Here is a 19,501-nt window from a genome sequence, read left to right on the forward strand (position 1 = left end):
GCCCCGCAGCCCTCCCACTCTCCTTCTGACCCCCCACCGAGACCTTGGGAATTGTGTGGGGAGGCGAGAACCCCCCACATAACCCAGTTATTATTTTTTGGGGTAAAGTCCTGGCAGACTTCCCCTTGAATCCTGTTTCCATGAGGCAGCCAAAACCTCCGTGCGGGAACAAGCCCGGGCCTGGCAACGGGGGCGCTGAGTGCCCCCGCCCCGGGAAGAGCCCGGCATCCTCCAGGAGCCGCCGCCGCCACCGGACGGAGGTACCGGGAGCTCCAGGGGGGATGCAGGGCAGCTCGGGCGGGGGGCGGCGGGGGCACTCCACCTTCCCCAGCCGCCCTTTCTCTTCTAGGGGAGGTCGTGTTTCTTCCCACGTGTATCTGCGGGTCCCTGGGCTGGGCTGGGGGGGTACTGGGGATACTGGGAGCTGCTGGGGAGGGGGGAGTATGGATTGTTCCCCTGCTCAGCTGCAATAGCCGTGTGCCCCCCCTCCACCCCCCTGATCGGGGTATTCATGACCCAGATTAACCCCAGTATACCCTAGCCGAGCTCCAGGAATCCCCAGCCGAATTCCAGTATGCCCCAGCGTGCTCTCAGCACACCTTAGCTCAAGTGCAATATGCTCCAGTTCACCCCCAGAACACCCCACCGCAGTCCCAGGGCATCCCAGCTCAACCCCGGTTCAATTCCAGTGCGCTCCAGCTTCCCCCCAGCAGACCCCAGCTCACTCCTGGCAGACTCCAGCTCACCCCCAGCACGCCCGAGTTCAATCCCAGCTCAACCCCAGTACACTCCATTTGGGCCCTGGTATCTCCCAGGTGCTCCCCAGCTGCCCCAAGCAGACCCCAGCCCATTCCCAGCACACCCGCACTGAACCTCAGCATGCCCCAGTTCACCTCAGCACATCCCATCTCAAAAAGTTCATCCCAGTTTAATCCCAGCACTCCCCAGCTCCCCCCCAGCACGTCCCAGCTCCTCCTCAGTATATTCCAATTCACCCCAACGCTTTCCAGCTCAATAGCAGCACATCTCAGCTTAACCCCAGTTTAACCTCAGCCTTCCCAGTTCACTTCCAGTGTATCCCAGCTCCCCTAGGCAGACCCCAGCTCAACCCCAGTATAACCCAGCTCAGTCCCAGTCTCCAGGGAGCCCTGGCATTTGCTGACAGCCCTCATTTCTGTGCCACTGCAGGGGTCCTGCTGCCTGGCTGGGCTGAGGGGCATGTTGGGGGATACTGGGTGTTTGTGCTGCCGATGCTGGGGGTGAAGCTGGGAAAAGGGGACTCTGATGGCCAAGCTGGCAGATTTGTTTTCTGCTGGGGATTTGGCATTTCCCCCATTCATGGCCAAAAACCAGCATCAGCTGCTGCTGTGCCAGGGCCCCTGCCAGCCCTACACCAACTACCACCAATAGCACCCAGATGCTGCATGATGCTGGTAGTGGGCTTCCCTTGCTTTCCTCCTCCTCTTCCTCACTGCTTCCCACTCTGTCTGGCAAGGGCTGGAGCTTTACCAGTGCTGTGCAGCTGGAACTGGGATGGTGGTTGCTTTGTCCTCCAGTAATGGCAAGCTGGTTCCACGGGACACCTTTGCACAGCTGAGGCCATTGGGTTGGTGTTTGGGGTGCCCAGTGGCTGCACCAGCACAGAGGGTTCCTAGGTCTAGCATTATGGCAGGGGCAGCAATTTTAATCGTGGGTTCAGCCCCAAAAGCCAATTTTTGGAGGCATGGAACTGACTGCTGGGAGTGGGTGGCTGTTCCGGGGTGCTGGGAGGAAGGTAGCAAGGAAACCTCCTCCATGAGCTGATGGTGGTTTTCTGGGGGTGCTCCAGCAGCTACTGGGGATGAGTTATTATGGGCCACAGCCAGGACATCAGGGATCAGGATATTTAGAGCAATATTGAGGATGTGTATGTTGCCAGAACTTAGCCTCAGAACAGGGCGAGCCCTTGAGATTTTGGGGGTGTCTCGTGGGAGGCAGGGAGTGATGCAGCTCCTGTGGCAGGACTCTGCAGCTGTGGAGGGGGTTGATGCTTGGGGGAACTTTGCAGATGGGCTCCCCAAATCTACAGGTGAGGGAGAGCCTGGCTGTGTAGAAAGGCTTTTGCATAGTGGAGGTGGATGCATGCAGTGATGCTCCCTGTACTTCTCTCCATGCTGCAGCATCCCTTGGCTTGGCTTGGCTTGTCTGCAGTGCTGTGGTGGCCAGGGGAATCCAGGGGGTGCCCCTTGTTTGGTGTGAGCCTGCTGTTGGGGACAGGGCCTGTGCATGGGGTAGAGTTGTACCCCAAAGAGCATGAAGAGGAGGTGGGAGGGCATCAGGGCTGGAAAAGGAGACACCTCATCCACAGCTGGAGGGGTCACTCCTTCCCCATGACACTTGCACTTCTCACTTATGGGAAAGTGAAACAGGGACCTGTGTGGTTTCAGTGCTGGATGTTGGGTGATGGGGCTGATTTCTCATGGAGGAAGGAGGTGCCATGCTTCCAGGGGGACCCATCAGGGACCCATCCCCTGCAGCCAGGCTGTTGGTACAGCCCTTCCCCCAGCATTGCCAGACCCTGGGACATTCTGGCTTCTCTGGAGTGGCTGTGCACGTGGGGTTTGGCTTCCTGACCTAGTTTGCTGACAGCTTCCATAAAGTGTGTCAGGAGCTGAGAGCATTCCAGTGGAACTCAGTGGGGTAGTGACAGCGTTGTCAGATTTACCCCTTTTCTGGCTGAATTTGTCAATTTCTGGTTGGTTTACCACTTTTTTGATGGGATTTGCTCAATTCTGGTTGTATTTGCCTCTTTTCTGGCTAGATTTGTGAGGCAGGCAGCAACGCTGTGGAAGGGAATGCTGGGAAACTCATGTTTGTTGGTGCCACAGCCTGAGACATATTTCACCTTCCCAGGTGTTACTTTCATGGGGGAAGGGGAATGAAGGTGAGACCTCAGGCAAATGAGGAACCCCCAGTTTTCCTGCCCCCTTGTCCCTGACTTCTCACCCACCTCATCACTGCCCACCTTCCACCTCTGTGCACACCCACCCTCCATCTACACACAGAGCTGGCTCAGGGCAGTTCCCATGTCAGGGCACACCCTGGTGTGTGTGTAAGCCCTCAGGCCCCTGAGCAGAGGGCCAGGCACCCTCTGGCTTCTTCACATGAACCACCTGCAAATGGTAACACATGGCAGAGGGAGGAGGCTCCAGAGAAGCAATTCCACTTCTGGATCGTGATTCTGCAAGCCTGAACTTGATTCCTGAACAGTGCCTGGGAGTTTTGAATATCATTTGCAATTTCTTTGGCTGAGAAGATCTTGAAAATGAAAAAGCATCACCCTCCCAGGAAAGACCTTGGGTGCTGCTGAGCAGATGGGCACCCACTGAGGTGAAGTGTGGAGGGGTTTGGGTGGGAAGGGGTCTGTGAAGTACTGAGTGCTTTCCTGGGACCCTTTGTTTGCTTTGGGGTATTTGCTGCTTGCTGAGGATTCTGCTTGGGCAGTTTCGGGGTGAGGATGTGGTGCTTTTGATTCCCAGCTGGGTGGGGAATCTGTGGTAGCCCTGGCAGGTCTGTTGGGGACATTACATTCACCTTCTGGATCCAGCAGGGACACTGGTGACGTTTGCTTCATTCTGGCTGGCCATGGGCCCCTGTCTGAGGATCTTTCCTTAATTTAGGCAGTAAAGGGTAAAAATTGCTGTGGTGCAAGACTGGTTGCCCAGTGTTGCTGGAGCTCGGCAGCTGAGGAGCCCCTTTCCTACTGGTGGCCAGCCCCATTCCCACAGGTCTTTCCACCACCCGGCTTTGTCCCCTGTGCCCACAGGAACCCTGGTGGGTAACAGCTTACTGCCCTCCCTGGGAATCCACAGGGGTTCTGGGGTGGTGGGACACGGCAGCCACCTGCCTGCTTGTCCCTTTCTGTCCAGTGGCCAGAGCTCGGCTTGTCCTGCTGCCCCACAACGCCCCATCCTCGGTACCTGGTTCCTGCCGCAGCACTGGTGAGCTCTCACTTCCCAGGGGTCACCCTGTCTGCTCTTCCTTCCTCTCCTGCTGGAAGCCCTGCCCCGTCCTTCTGTCACCCAGGCCTCACACGGTCTCAGGATCCGGCCTTCTGGTCCCCCATGGCGGCTGTGGTTGGTGCATCACCACACTGAGTTCTGCTGGGGCCCGGGCTGCCTATTGCACCACATCCCAGCTCAGAGCTCTGCTCGGCTTTCCGGAAAGTTCCCATTGCTGAGGTGGCGTTTGAGGAAGTGCTGGGGCGAGCGGAGACCCCTTGGCAAACCTCCACCGCACCAGCTGGACCACAGGCAGGCTGGCCACCTCTACCTGCTGAGCCGAGGGACCGCGTGCTGGTAATTAGCTCTCCTTGATTAATGAGCCCGCAGACCTGGGGAAGGGGAACATGGGGTGCAGGCAGGGTTTGCCTACACTGGAGGAGGAATTGCAATGGCAACTAGATCAATCAAGTGGGTGCCAGACACCCAACAGGGCTCCTATGCTGGATTTTCCTGGCTCATGGCCACTATCCTGGGTGCCATTGAAGGGACAAGCAGGGAAGAGCTGTGGGATGGCCACCAGTTTATTACCTGGTGCTTGGGTGCTGAATGCAGCTCTGTCAGTGGCATACTGATGGCCCTGGTCACACTACCCGATCCCTGGCACCTCGTTAGGGGTAACATTGATTACCTGGGGGAAGCCAGAGCCAGTGAAGGCAGCATGCTTGCCTTTCACTCCCACTCAGAGCCCATAGCCTCCATGGCATACACAGCTCCTTAATCGAACAAGCCCAGCCCTCATTAGTGCTCCACCTGAGGGTTGGGAAGCCCACGGCCCTGAGAGCAGTGGTGGGATGCAGTGGGTGAAGGGTGGGCACACCCCTGCATCACAGGGGGCTCCTCCCTGGGCCAGGATGCTCAGCTCTGCTGGGGGAGGAGGTGCATCCCAAATGCTCTGTTGAGTTGAGGGCATCTGAGGTGGGCTGGGGTAGCTGCAGGAGGCCTCAGAAAAGCAGCCAGCACCCAAGTTTGGGGGTAGAGGGGCTTGCTGAGCCCCTTGGCCCAGACAAAGAGGACCAGCACCAGGCACCCCCAGATCCTTAATCCCCAGCACTGGGAGAGTGAGGGCTGTGTGGGTTTGGGATGGGGCTGAGGGGTCTGGTCCTTACGTATTTTGGCATCCTGACTTATCCCCCCAGAACACCAATGCCACAGTGCCAGGGTGCTGGCAGCCCTCGCCCTTCCCTCCTCACACCACTTGTCCGGCCTTTAAGTCTCTTACAAAACAGCCCCTGTGGTGTTGCCTAATCCCGGGGAGGAATGCAGTGGGTCAGCACTGGGAGGATTTGTGCTTGGCAGGGGCCACAGCCAGGGTCACCCTCTGATCCCCAGCAGCCAGCTGGGTTATGGCATCTCTTGGTGTTAGTTTTGCTTCTGGAATATCCTCATCATGTTTATCACAGAGGTTAAATGATTAATGATTGAAGGAGGGAACCTAACAAAGGCCTGATGAATGATTTACTTGGTGAGGGCAAAGGACCCAACAGCAACGGGGAGCTACCAGCCTGGCACACCGGGGTCCCTGCACTTCCCTCGTTGGAGTTTTGTCCCCATCCCTGTCCCTGGTGAGCAGCAAGGAGCCACCCCAGACAGTGCTGGGACAGTGCCAGTGGTGAGTGCTGGTGCAGCTGTCCCTTCCTGATAGGTCTGTCCCACTACTGCGTCAATGTCCTGGCAGAGCACTGGGGATGTTGACACTGTTGTCAGTGGGTGACACTGGTTGTGACTCCTTGTCACTAGCCAGGATGGGGAGCCCCGGTACTGGTGTCACTGTGCTTCCCTCTGCTCCTCCAGAGCTAGAGCCCAGCTGGAGTTGAGCCTGCCTGTGCTGGTGTCACTGGGATCTGGTGACAGCAGTGTCACCCAGCACCATCACTTATCCATTTTCAATAATAGATGAGGGCTTTCTAGGTGTGGAGGTGGGAGGGAGAATTTTATTCTGATTCAGGGATTTTTGTGGTGTTGGCTGGGATTGCTGGGATCAGTGGGAAGGTCCTGGATGCTGCTGATTTGTCTGGTACTGCTGATTTCCCTGGTGCTGCCAGCAAGGAGCCACAGGGGTCAGCCAGTCCTGGGTCCCTGTTGCTCCTTCCTTGGACACTTGATCCTTGGAGCCTGAAGCAAAGCCAAACTGTGCCAGAAGTGCCAGGGAAGTGGCACTGTGGCCACATCCTGGCAGCCTGAGTGGGATGCTGCTGTCTTGAGGTGTAGGGGTCAGTGGCTGTGGGGACCCTGTGGTGCCTCAGGCTCGGCAGTGTCCAGTTAGTGCTGGGTTGAGGATGAATCTTGCTCAGCTGTGCACTTTGCACCAAAACCACAAGTGCTGCAACCCACGTGAGTCACAGAAAATGTGACTCTGACAGCAGATCAGACTGGCCTATTTACGGCTCCAGGAAATCCTCTGGCTCCTTGTTAGTGGGTCTAAAAAAACCTCCAACAAACCTAAAATAAGATGGTGCTTGGGTCACTAGCAGTGCTGGGTGTGCCGTCATGATGGGATCTGCCTTCTGCCTGGAGCCTGCTGAGGCCATGATGCTGGTGGGTGGGAAGGACAGGGTATCCCATCTGCTGCTTTTTGGGATAACAGGGATTTGCCCTGCCAACAGCTATGGGGTGGGAGGGGTGTTCTGCTGCAGGAGCTGGGACACCAAATGAGCCCCGTGTCCCAAACTCTGGATGCCACAAAGGCATGCTAGGTGTGTGCACCAAGGGTGTTGCACAGATGCTCTGCCAGCACTCCAGAGTGCTGTGCTAGAGCAGTGCCAAACACAGAGAAGGCTCTGGAGCTGGGACCAATGCCATGGGGGGGATATGGTCTGTGAGGCGGGGTTTGGTGCAGTTGGGCTGGGGGCTCCAGTGGCAGCACCCTGCCACTGGTTGTGATGGGGACAGCTCGGGAGAGGGGACAGCCTTCTGGATCCAGCTGTCCATGTCACTCCATCCTGGCTTGCTGCTGTAAACCAGGGGAGCTGCATCTTGGAGGCTGACAGCCCTGAGGTGCAGCCAACAGCTCCCCTGCCCTTGAATCAGGCATATTCCCTGATTATCCACAATGTGGATAATCCCCCATTTCTCGGTCCTATAGCTCAAATATCACACCTTGGGACCATGCTGGTGCCCCATGGTGCCTTCACCTCTAAAGGGATGGCCTCTATGTTTCAATGCCTAAATTGGGACCCTCCAGCATTTCCACACTCCTGCAGCCCCCTAGTTCAGGACTGGATGATCCTGGGGACACAGCATTGTTGGAAGCCATAGGAAAACCAGGTTGCTTCACTGGGAATGTTGGTTTTGGGACTCCAGGCTTCAACTGGTATGTGTTTTAGGACTGATCCTGATCCTGTTATCTCCATTCCCAGATCCTGATGTCATCCTGAGCCGCTGGCAATGGAAGATGCACTGAGTGGTGCAGGTTTCCGTGACCAGCCCCCTGCCATGGAAGAGGAGGGATCTCTGCCTGTGGCTGCCTGGCTGTCTGCCCTCCACCTCGACCAGTATGTGGAGAGCTTCCAGCAAAGTGATCTGTGGTCAGTGTGGGACTGCCGGGCTCTGACGGACGAGGGGCTCACCCGCCTTGGGGTGCTGCTGCCCGGCCACCGCCGCCGCATCCTGCTGGGCTTGCAGAAAGCCTTCGCTGAGGCCCCGGTGCCCGCCAGGACTCACCAGCCCCCTGCCACTAAACCTGTCCCCATGAAGCGCCGCATCTTCCGCCTGAGCACCGCAACAGGGCCGGAGCAGCCGGAGACCCGGTGCCTGCCAGTGCCCGGTGGGACCCCGCTGCTGGAGCCAGAGCAGGGTGCAAGCTTCACCCAGCTGCCCCCGCCCATCCCACCCAGGGTGGGCTGCCGTCCCCCCCTCAAATTCTCACCATCAGTATCGGGGGGCAGCCCCGAGCCCTCACCTGTGTCCTGCAGCCATCTCCCAGCCCTGGAGAACCCTTCTCTGCCAGCCCTTGAGGAGAAGCCCTCTGCCGACAGCAGGGTGAGACCCCCACTGCCGCCCCTGCCAGCCAAGCGACACCAACTGGAAACCAAGTGCCAGAGCCTGAAAGGCCCCCCACTGCCTGAGCGCCCCCCTGTGCTCCCCCCCAGGGCTATGTCCCACAGGAGGTAAGGGGGTGGCAGGGGCGTGGGATTGGGGATGCTCCAAGGCCACCGGGTCTATGGGAGACTACTGTGATGTGGGTGGGACCCTTGGGGTCATGACATGGGTTGCCTGGGGTACCTACATCCTCCTCAGACCTTAGCACATCTCCTGGGAACACCACAACCCCAGAGCTCAGCACATCTCCTGGGGGTACCCCCAGCCCCAGCACATCCCATGAGGGCACTAACCCTCCCTGCAATTCCAGCACAACCCCTGGGGGTACCCCTGCCCCAGGCCACAGCACATTTCCCTGTGCTACCACCACTGGGGGAGGGGGTGTGGCGGTGGTGCTGAGATATTTATTTTGGCTGTGGCTGGATGTATCCACCCTGATCATCCTAGTCACCCAGGTCACCCCAGCCTGGCATGGGCACAGTCCCTGCAACAATGTAGAACCCCACCTTACCCCCACCCCGGAGTGTAGGCAGCGCTGAAGCCTGAGAACTCTTGACACCAGTGGGTGCAAGACAGGGGTCTGCAGGACACAGAACATGGGGCAAAGCTGCTGCCAGCTGCTGTGGCTAGATGATATCGGAGCAGGCTGGAATTTGGGGACAGCAGCGCTTGCAGCCCCCCCTTTGATGTCTCAACCTCTCCAGTGCACTTCCAAATCCTGCAGAGCGCAGGCAGATGTGAAGTGAGGATTGGGAGTGCAGTTTGGAGGGAGCTGACAAACTCCTGGGTGCCAGCACCCTCCCGGGGTGAGGTGGGGGAATGCCAGCAAGCTTCCCCACCCCTGGAGTCCTCCCCTGCAACCTCCCCAGGACACACAGACTATAAAGGATGTGTTCCTGGAGCTGGGGTGTCTAGCTGGTCCCCTGAGGGGTGTCCTGGGAGTGGGGCTGGGTTTGTCCTCACTGATGGTGCTGGATGGGACCCTGTGTGTAGTCAGGATGGAATGGGAGGGCTGGTAGCTGGGCTCCCCCTCCAGCTTCCCATCCCTGTTCCCCAGTGGACTTTTTGTGGTAAGATGGGTGGAGGTGATCCCTCTGCCTGTGCTCTGACCCCCACCTGCTGGCAGTGGTCTGGCATGCTGATCTGGGGAGGGGCTCAGGCAGCTGGTGTGGGGGGCTGGCATGCCATGGGGTGGGCATCACCTGTCCCTGGGGTTCCTTGGACTCTGGATCAACAGTGTCCATCCTGGCACCCCAGGGGGACTGTTCCCACCACTGCATTTCTGCACCGAGACAGTCACCCGAATCCTCCTGTAGCCACTGTCCATCCTGCCCTGGCCAGAAGGCTACCCAGGCATGGTGAGGCCACGGCTGCCGCTTCGGTGCCAGCTGTGCTGGTCTGGTGCTGGACGTGCCGTGGGTTTGGCGCTTTCCCTGCGGGTTTGGTGCCAGCCGTGCCGTGGGTTTAATGCCGCCCGTGCCGGGTGTTCGGTGCCAGCCCAGCTCTGCTCCCGGCCGTGCCCTGGGTTCTCCCTGGCCCCGCCGAGGGTTCGGTGCCGGACACGCCGCTGCTCCGGCCAGCTCAGGAAGTTTTGCTGCAGTGCAGGAAGTGCCGGGGTGAGCAGCTCCGCTCCCCGCCGCCTCCCCCGGCCCTCCCCGTGCTGCCGCTCGGTGTCACCGCGGTCGCTGTCACCTGCCCAGGTAGGGAGGGGGCACGGCTGGCGCAGTGCCAGCTCTGCCGCACCAGAGCAGCGGGCGGGGGCCGGGCTGGAGCGGTTTTTGGGAGGGGATGGGGCGCTGCCGGGGCACTACCGGGTGCGATGTGGCTCCGCCGGCTCCAGCGGGTGTTTCCTGCCCTGGCCCGTGTGCCCTCAGGAATTGTTGTTCCCCAGTCCTGCCCCCCCGGAAGAGGCGCTGCCCGCCCTGGCACCGCGCCCCGAAGGCTGAGCGCTGAACTCGGGGCTGGGACACCCCCTGGAGCTGCCCCGGGGCATCTGGGGGTGCAGGGGGGTCCCTTGGGGGCTGCATGCATGGGATTCAGGATGGGATGGAGCTATGGCCTCGCCAGGCAGTGATGTCTGAACAGCACCCCCAAGGGTGCTCCAGTGGCTTGGGGGACTCTGGGGTCACCATGGCAGAGCCCTGGGGGCTGTGTCACTGTGGGGCAGGTGGGTGGCCACAGGGCCCTGGCAGCTGGTGTGCCTTGATGCACTCATAACACATACATGACATGTGTGTGTTGGTGCTTGGTAATGACCAAAGGGAATAGGTGTGTATGTGTGTGTATAGATGTGTGCATATATGTGTATTTCTGACATAGATCTTGATGCTGTAGTGAATATACACAGGAGTATATCTGTGCATCTGTATATATGTTATATGTGTATTATATATTGGGGAGTTCAGAACTAACCAGTTGAACCCCAAAACTCTGATTTCAAAAGTCACTTTAATTGTTTGACCAGGAATATATTGGCTATAGGTGAGTTTTTGTTTTGACAACATTTTAAAAATAAAGAGCTATTATTTCCTAAGAAATTCTTCCCCCTGAGAGGGTGGTGAGGCCCTAGCACAGGGCCACAGAGAAGCTGTGGCTGCCCCATCCCTAGAAGTGTTCAAAGCCAGGTTGGATGGGACTTGGAGCAACCTGGGGTTGTAGGTGTCCCTGCTCGTGGCATGAGATAAGCTTTAAAGTCCTTCCCCAACCAAACCATTCCATGGTTGTGACTCTTTGGCCAGTGCTGCTGCCTGGCCATGCCTGTGTTTGGAGGAGATGCCGTGGTGCAGGATAGCTGGCATGGACAAGGGGTGCATTCAGGAGGGTGAGGGAATGAGTCACCCTATTGTGGGTGTTGTGTCCTGGCTCTGCATGTGGGGCAGCATCTGCTGGGAGCTTGGGAAGCTATCCACACTGGGGCTGCCTGGAATGATGGGTGACTAGCTAAAGTGCCCTGCGCTGGGTCTGGGGCAGCTCCACAGCCCTGGGGTGCTGCTGTTGGCCCCAAACCCATCTCCTGCCTCCTGGGAGAACCTGGCCTGGGTGCCTGGCAGCCAGTGAACATGAAAGGCCTGCTGGGCTGGCCAAGGACTAACAACAGTGGGGGATGCTTGCCTATGTTGGGGCTGATGGTTGCTCAGGTCTGGATGATCCCTTCCCATGCTGAGTTGATGCCTACATCAGGATGATGTTTGCCCAGGTCTGGATGGTACTCGCCCACATCAGGGTGATGCTCACTGCATCCAGGCTGGGGCTGGGGCTCTTTGCCAGCAGCTCTGAGACAGCTGCACTGGTTTGGCTCCGTCTCTGGGTGGGACTGAGAACTGAAACTCCACCATAACCCCTTGAGGGAGTGCCCACAGGGGAGGGACCTCTGAGCATGAGGACTGAGGAAGAGCTGGAGCACCCCTGTGTATGCAGACAGCCTGGGAATAGAGCAAGTGACCCCGGGCATTTCTGGGATGACGCCACCCCCATCTCCCCTCACTTCCGGCTGTGCTGCCGTGGTCCCTGGTGCTTCCTCCTAGCTGCTTGCAGAGCTGTGTTGTGGTTTCCTCCAGGCCCCGTTCACCTCCGGGTTCTCACCATGCCCCAAACCCCAGGCCACCCCGAGCATTCCTGTGCCTGGAGGTGACAGGATCATCCCAGCCCTGCTGCGTGTGGGATGTCTGAGATACCACCTCCCAGGGGTTGATGGCAGCAACTGTGTTCAACACTGGGAGCTCTCTCTTACCAGTTCCAGACTTGATGCCCTCCCAAAGCCAGCAGTGGGTCTGTGAGCCCCCCAGTTTTGGCTACTGATGGCTCAGACCTCGACACCCCACAGAGGTCCCATGAGCAGTGGATGCTCGTGTCTCCACAATCCCCCTGATCGTGGGATGAGGCTGTCAGTGAGGGAGGCACCCCCTCTCCATGCCCAGGGGAAGGTCTAGGGATTAGAGCAGCCCCTCGAGCAGCTGGTTGGGGAAGGAGGTTGTAGAAAGTGATGTCCAAGGAAGTTATGGCAGAAGACTCCTTTTCAGAGGGCTGGGTGAGCTGGGCAGGGGTGGTGGCCTGGGCAGAGATTTGGCTTTGGGGTGGTGCCTGTGGGAGACCAGCCCTCTCTGCCCCCCTTAGAAGAGAGGCCTAGATAAAGGACAGCTGATAAGGTGCTGCTCAGATAAAGGACAGCCCATAAGGCACTGGTTTGCCACTTCCCTAATGGCAGAGGTGGCACGAGCCAGACCCTGCCTGGAGCAGGACTGGCATCCTTTGGCATGGGTGCAAGGGGATTCAGGGGGTGCAGGGGTACTATGGCACCCATGCCGCCCCATGGGGGAACATGAAGCCCAGGGATGCTACAGCTGCAGATGATGACATAGAGAGCAAGCAGACCAGTGTGGAGGGTGTTTTGGGGAACTGGGGTGTTATTTGTGCCTGAGCTCTGTGGGTGTCCATCCTATTGGTCCCTGGGATGGTGGGGACAGGACTGGGGCTGAGCCAGAAGTCCCCATCCAGGAGATGGGGGTTGTCCTGGCCAAAGGCTTGTCATCTCACTGCTGGCCATGGGGCTTGTGGTGCAGCCCCCCAACCACACCCCAGGGGGCAAACACCATCCTGGGTGGCTGCACAGACGCAGACCTCAGCCAAGCTCTTGCTGGAGGCTCTGTGGTTTGTACACTGTCACCTCCATGTCTCTGGGTCTCTGCACACCTGGGTGCTCTGGCAGCTCCTGCCTGGTGATGTTGGGAGCAGTGCTGCTCCACTGCCCACACTCCCCTTCCTATGCTCCCCTCCTTCCCTGCCAGCATTCTCTGATGTATGGATAGTTGTGGCTGGTTCCCATGGAGATAGCTGCTGAGAAATGAGGTCAGGCTGACCCAGGGAGAGCTAGCACTCCCGTCCTCCCCTGCTTCCTGCTCCAGCCAGGGAGAAGTTTCTTCTCCAGCTCACCCCAAGCTAAGGGAAAGCTCCTGTGCACAAGCCATGCTGCTGGGAGGCACATCCCCACAAACCATGGGATGCTGATGCCATCCTTGGCCATGGAATCATGGGATCACAGGATGGTTTGGATTGGTTGAGACCTTAAAGCTCGTTTAGTTCCACCCCCCTTGCCAAGGCCAGGGATGCCTCCCACTAGACCAGGTTGCTCCAAGCCCCATCCCACCTGGCCCTGAACATTTTCAGGCATGGGGCACTCACAGCTTCTCTTGACAACCTGTGCCAGGGCCTTACCACCCTCAGAGGGAAGAACTTCTTCCCAATATCCAATCTAATCTTCTTGTAGCTGCAGTGGGAGGTGGCTGGGGCAAGGATGGGGATGGTGCCAGCATGCAGGTCTCCTGGGGCTCAGCTACCCAGGGCTTGGGGTGGAAATTCTGCCCACTGCCTCTGCCTTCCCTCTGGATTCAGAGATGCTCCAAAGGTACTTTGTATTTTTATATCCTGAAGAAACTTCTTAATTTCCTGCCTTTGAAAACACTGTTATTCCAGAGGTTTCTATTGATAGCCTGTCACCTTTGAGTCTCAGGAAGGCAGGAAGCAAGGAACAGGAGATAGGAGTGGCTGAGCCCAGCTGTTCAGGGGCTCTGTGGAGAGGAGGACAGTCCCCATGCTCCCCCTCTCCACTGGTCAAGGTTTTGGGGCTGGGAGAATGGCTCACTGAGCCAGGAGAAGCTCCACCCTGGATCTCCAGTGTCTACCCCAGCATAAAGAAGCTGGTGGCACAGAGCATCCCTAGGACCCCCATTCTGCTCCAGGAACCCTGTGGCCACCTGCAAAACAGCTAAGGAAGTGGCTCTGCCTTTGTTTAGACTGGAAGAAAGAAAACAACCTGCTCTGTGATGCGGCTTCAAGGCTGTGGGTGGCTTGGGGTGTCCCAGAGTCAGATAAGGATCCTGAACCATAGAATACATGCAGGGGAGTGAGATTGGATGCCAGGAAAACATTTCCAGGCTAGAAAAGCAGTCATATAACCCAAGCACAGGAAAGGCTTTCTCTTGGGATCTTAGGAATTGGTTTGTGCGCTTTGGTTTGCTGGGCTTTGGTTCCTTTTGGGGATCCTCTGCGACCCCCCTGCAGGTATATCAGGGTTGGGAATTGAGACAGGGGCTGGCATAAGGCAGTGCTTGCTCCTGTGTCCCACAGCATCCCTGCCAAAGAGGAGGTGCCCATCACTGAAAGAGCACCCGACGTCACCCTGTCCTCCCTGTTTCCCCTGCCCTGCACGAAGACACCAGCGCCGACACCACCGGCACTGCCCTCCAAGGTCACCCTTCCCTTTGTGCCAGAGTTTGGTGAGTACAAGGGGGGCTCCTCCAGTCTTCTCCTGTCACAAATCTTCGCGTGGGATATTTGGCTGCCAATCCATCAGCACCCATCCCACGGATGCTGTACCTTCCTTCTTGTCAGTTTGTTCCTCTGTCCTTGCTGTGGTCTCTTTCTTCTCTATCCCCTTTCTTGCCTTTTGGGCTTGAGGTGTCAGGGAGATAAGACCTGGGCTGGGGGGCTTCAGGGAAGGGGTGTAAGACCTGGGCTGGGAGTTTCAGGGCATGCAAGATGTGGACTGGAGGTTTGGGTGCAGCCTCTCCTAGGGCAGAGCAAAGGTTTCTGTGGGTGCTGGAGGCCACTCACAGAGGAAAAGTGAACCTATCAGGGGTGAAATGCAGATGTCCCTGGTTCTGGGATCCCAGGACTGTGCCTTTGCATCTCCCAGCCCCATCCTCAGAGTGTGCCTGGGGCCCAGCCAACTGCAGGGAGCAATGCTGAAATGGGGGCCCCCATGGAGGGGTTAAAGTTTGGTCTCAGGGTGTAGCCCTGGTTGGATTATACTTCAGCTGGAATAGCTCTGCTGGAGGGAAGAGGAAGAGCTGAGCTATGTGGGGTGCTGGGTGCCTCTCAAGGCCAGCAGCCCTGCAGGAAGCAGTACTGGTTTAACTGGAAGGTGGGGTGTGTTTCAGAAGCTGGGAGAAGCTGTGGACAGGGAGCTTATCTGTTTGTTGGGGGAAGCAGGGAGAAAAGCTGCTTTCACCCTGATGGGTTTGGGATGTAGATTCTGCAGGGGGTTTCTGTGGTGCCAAGGTGAGCATCTACCTGTACCCCTCAACCCCCTGCAGCCTGGGAACATCCTTGCCTGCTGCCAGGGCCCAAACATCGTCATCTGGGTTGGGGTTTTGAGAGGAATCTGCTCCAGTTTCTCAGTGGGATTTTGGAGTGGGTGTCTTCCAGGGCCAGGCTGTCTGGGGCCACTTGTTCCTAGTGGGGTTACAATCCTGACCAGGATTCCTGCTGATGCATATGCTGGGTGAGAAGGAACCATCTCTTGCTCCCATCATCCTCTGGGATCTCATTTCCATGGTGCAAAAGCTTGGGAGCTGATAAGGACTGGGAGAGGAGCGAGGGGAATTCATCCTGGAAAACAAGCTGTGAAAAAAAGCCCGTTGGAACCCCAGCAGCAGGAGCTGCCAGGCAGAGATGTGAGAGCCTGGACGGAGCCATGGTGCTGGGGCTGGTGTCACCAAGTCCTCTTCTGGCGAGGCCAGGAGTGTTGTGACAATGCTGGGAGGTGCCACTAGCAGGACTTTGCCCTTTCACACATCTTCCCCAAACTCCTTGATAAGACCCTTGTCACAGGGATGGAGTGATTATTTGCCAAGGGCAGAGCAAGGGGAAGCCAGCCATGCCTGCAACATCCTCCACACAGGCTCCACGGTAGCAGGGGGAATTGGGACCCCTTGCTACACCCCAGCTGATTCCCAGCATCTTCCCTCTCCTTTGTCAGATGACTCAGACTACGAGGACACGGCGTGGGAGGAGGAATTAGCCAGACCGACGGGGGAGATGGCCAAGGTTGGTCCCACCATGGGGCTGGAGGTGGGCAAGGAGCTAGGAGGGTGACTGGCCCTAAGGACAGGTACCAGCCTTGGGATGCTCCAGAGATACTGGTTAGGGCTGGAGGAGCATGTTGGCAGTGGTTAAGAGGGGGTTCTGCCTCCCTGAGCAGCCACTGGGTCTCCCATAGGTCCCTAGGAAGTACTCCCTGGGTCTCCCATAGGGGTTGGAACCCTGGGGTTTCCAGGGAGCACCTGCTGTCTCCCATGGGGGTTAGAACTCCAGCGCTGGAACTGGGTTCTTCAATGTCCTTGACAAGTATCTGTCAGGTCTTTCAGTGGTGCTGGAACTCGAGGGTCCCTGGGGACCACCCACCAGGTCTCTCCCCAGTGTCCTCAGGAAGCACTCACTGGGTCCTCTGGGACCCACAGCTGTGCAGCACACCCTGCCACACTCATGTGCCCAGAGTGTGTGCTAGTAGACATCTCCAGCATTGCATCTTGAAAGTAATCCCTGGATTGTGAATTTCTATCTGCCTCCCTCGCTCTCTGGGATGGATTTGAGGAGTCCCAGAAGCTGAAGTGCCCCATAGCACCTGAAGCCCCAATCTGCCTTTGCTTGGGAACACCAGGGCCAAGGAGACAATGCCAGATTTCTCATGAAGTTCCAACATTTTTATCTGCTATAAATAACCATCCTGATGTTCAGCTCCTCCCTTGACTGCACTTCCCTCTCTCTGTAAGCCTTAGCACGCCACTTCCTGGGCACGCTGGCACTGTGGGCACCTGTTGAGCTGGGGATGGGCTGGTGACATGGCATTGTGTCCCCTCTCCTCCCATCCACCCTGCACCCTCATGGTGCAGTGGGGGCACCAAGGAGACTCCATGTGTCACCTGTGTGTGTCTCTGCAGGAGGATGCTGAGCCGAGGACGGGGCGACCACGGTCCGTGCGTTTCAACAGCCTCTTCAGCGAAGACGAGTTTGGCGATGACCACCCCAGTGTACCCCCTGCCAAGTATGAGCTTGGCTGCCCTGCTGTGTGCAGGGGATGTGTGTGTGAGGCTGATGATGTGCTCTCTGTGTGTACAGGCAAGGTTATGTATGCTCGTGCCACGGGGTGTTTTTGTTTGTGTGGGGGTGTGAGCACAGGCAGAGAGCATTTGTGCCTGGCAGGGCAAGTGAGCGCACAGGTCAGGGCTTCTTGTGTATGCACAGCTCCACAGTGTGCACACACATGGGCAAACATAGGACCTGTGCGTGGGAGTACATGAGTGTGTGTGAGCAGAGAGCAGCTCTGCATGTCACTGGGTTGGGGCCGTGGTCTTGGGGGTGCCCCATCCCCCCTCCCAGAGCTGGGACTCAGGCCTGGGCTGTCCCTGGGACTGAGGGTCATGCTGGGACCCCACTGAGGGGACTGTCCTCAGTGTCCCCGCTTGCATACAGCTGGCCTGCATTGCCTGCGCCTCAGGGAAGGTCACAGGGAGGCTGAAGCGTGCTGGGGGAGCCTCAGCCCCTCCCGGGACCCGCCAGCTCTTAACCCCCTCCCTCGGCTCCTCATCCCCAGTGGTGGCAGCAGCTGGAGTGACAGGGACCCCAGCCTGCACCCGCCTGCACCCGACGCCTTCCCTGACAGCAGCCCTGGCACACTCGGTGACAGCATGGAGGGCACCAGTGCCACCAGCCTGCTGTCACCCACCATCAGAGAAGGGTGGCTGGACAAGAACCCGCCACAGGGGTGAGTGATGTACTAGGGGTCTCTATGTGACGTGGAACGGTGATTGTCCCCTCCTTTTCTCACCTGTAATTCCTGCCTATGGGGGTGTACTTTTGCTTTGGTGAAAATCCGTCACTAGGGATTCCTTCCACTCCTTTCTAACTTGTGATTCAGGTTAGAAACACTCATTTTTTATGAAAGAGCCTTTCTCAGAGCAGGTGCCACCAGTTGTTGTACTGACTGCTGAGAAGGGAAAAGCTGCAGCTTGAGCTTCCTCTCAGACTCTGCATCACTGGGAAAAGAGCTGCTTTTCCTCTGGGGGAGCCCTGGAATAGCAATGACCACAAGAGAGGCTGTCAGGGATGAGGTGGGATGTCTGGGCTGAGCTGTGCATTTGGGATCACTGGGTTTGCCGCGGGAGGAGGTGGTGATAGCCCCTGTCCCATGGGATGGCAGCCCCAAATCCTGGGCTCATGGTGGAAAGTCAGAGTGGTGCAACAGTAAATCAGGAGAAGTGCTGGGCTTGTGCCTGTGTTCTCCAGGTTGAGTGAGCCAGGGAGTCATGGGGAGCCCAGTGATCCCCCCTGGGAGTCTAGTGAACCCAGTGAGCACAAGCAGCACAGTGTGCACAAGGAGCCCACTCAAAAAACCCTTGTACTAGCTGGGAGGCAACAATCAAGCAGGAGATGTGACAGATGTTTGGGAGGTTTTTAATCTGGACTCTGAGGAAGCCCCAAGGCAGCAGTTCCACCAAGGAGGAGGAAGCTCAGCTGTTTGCAACAGAGCAGCCATGCTATTGGGGAAGTGAGAGCAGCTGGGAAGGTCCCTGGGAAGCTGTTCCAGCAAACCTTTCCTGAGTAAACAAGCCCTTGAAGCAACCATGACCCTGCCACCACACCAGCCCCAGCCCCACCATCAGCAGGGGACCTGGGGGTTCAGTGCTGGTAGGGGGCTGCATGGCAGGGCTTGCTGGACTGTGTTGGAAAGGGCTTGGCTCCTCCTGCAGCCCTAGTGCTAAAGGAATGGGGTTGAAGAGTGTCCTGCCTTTTCCTGTGGTGCATGGTTGGTCTGTGTCCACAGCTGGGGAGGGCAGAGGGGTCTCTAGTGGGCTCTCATCCAGCCCCCAGAGAATCCTGCCTCTCATCTGTATCCCCATCCTGATAGAGATGCATGACTTCTCCCTCTGCTCCGGTGCCACTGACCCCTCCTGGAATGTGTCTCCTGGACTGAATCCTGCCTGGCTGTTAAGGGCAGCCCTTGTTCCCAGCTCCATGTTTTAATTGGTGCCTGGAGAAAAGCATGAAGTCCCCATTGCTATTCCCAACAGCAACATGAGGGCATAGGATCAAGGGCTGGGGACTTCAAGGGTGGCTGGGATGGGCCTCTTATCCCTGTGCAGGACAGAGGACTGGGGATTTAGCACCAGATCAAGGGTTGGGGACACAGGGCAGAATGGAGGGCTGGAGACATCGAGGTCTGGGGACAGGGCACATGATGGAGGGTTGGGGACATTGAGGGCTGGGGATACAGGGCAGGATCAATGTCGAGGTGGCCGCAGGCTTTTGGCAACTGGGGCGTGAACACGCAAGCAGAATCATCCTGAGTTCAAGGGCATCCCCTCCAACGGATCCCTCCGGTCCCCTGCCAGGTCCTACATCTACCAGAAGCGCTGGGTGAAGCTTGACGCAGACTACCTCCGCTATTTTGACAGTGGAAAGGTGGGTGGAGAAGATGGATCTGGGGGTTTGGGATGAGAAGGTGGCAGAGGAGCTGCCCCAGCAGGGCCACTTCCCTCTGGGCATCCCAGCTTGGAGGGGTGGCTCTGCCAAGGGTCAGTATTCCAGGGAGCAGCCATGGCTGGGTGCTGGGGATGAGATGTGGGAGGCTCAGAGCCTTCTGG

General features: G+C 57.8%; 1 protein-coding gene across 5 annotated transcripts in view; it reads left to right on the forward strand.

Moving 5' to 3' along the window:
* The first annotated feature begins 5,522 nt into the window (after window positions 1-5,522).
* The window catches only part of ARAP1 (ArfGAP with RhoGAP domain, ankyrin repeat and PH domain 1), a 30,212-nt gene continuing 16,233 nt past the window's right edge, over window positions 5,523-19,501 (forward strand). For 4 of the 5 annotated variants that reach the window (XM_083855394.1, XM_083855395.1, XM_083855391.1 and 1 more), the window contains exons 1-7: window positions 5,523-5,652; window positions 7,400-8,149; window positions 14,205-14,353; window positions 15,838-15,905; window positions 16,799-16,902; window positions 17,452-17,622; window positions 19,250-19,319. In XM_083855394.1, the coding sequence (XP_083711520.1) occupies window positions 7,428-8,149; window positions 14,205-14,353; window positions 15,838-15,905; window positions 16,799-16,902; window positions 17,452-17,622; window positions 19,250-19,319 (1,284 nt within the window). In that variant the 5' untranslated portion in view covers window positions 5,523-5,652; window positions 7,400-7,427. The remainder of the gene's footprint in view (window positions 5,653-7,399; window positions 8,150-14,204; window positions 14,354-15,837; window positions 15,906-16,798; window positions 16,903-17,451; window positions 17,623-19,249; window positions 19,320-19,501) is intronic. The other variant, XM_083855392.1, reaches the window with a different exon arrangement.

The sequence above is a fragment of the Zosterops lateralis genome (genome assembly GCF_965231275.1).
Source record: "Zosterops lateralis genome assembly, chromosome: 2".
Classification (NCBI taxonomy): Eukaryota; Metazoa; Chordata; class Aves; order Passeriformes; family Zosteropidae; genus Zosterops; species Zosterops lateralis.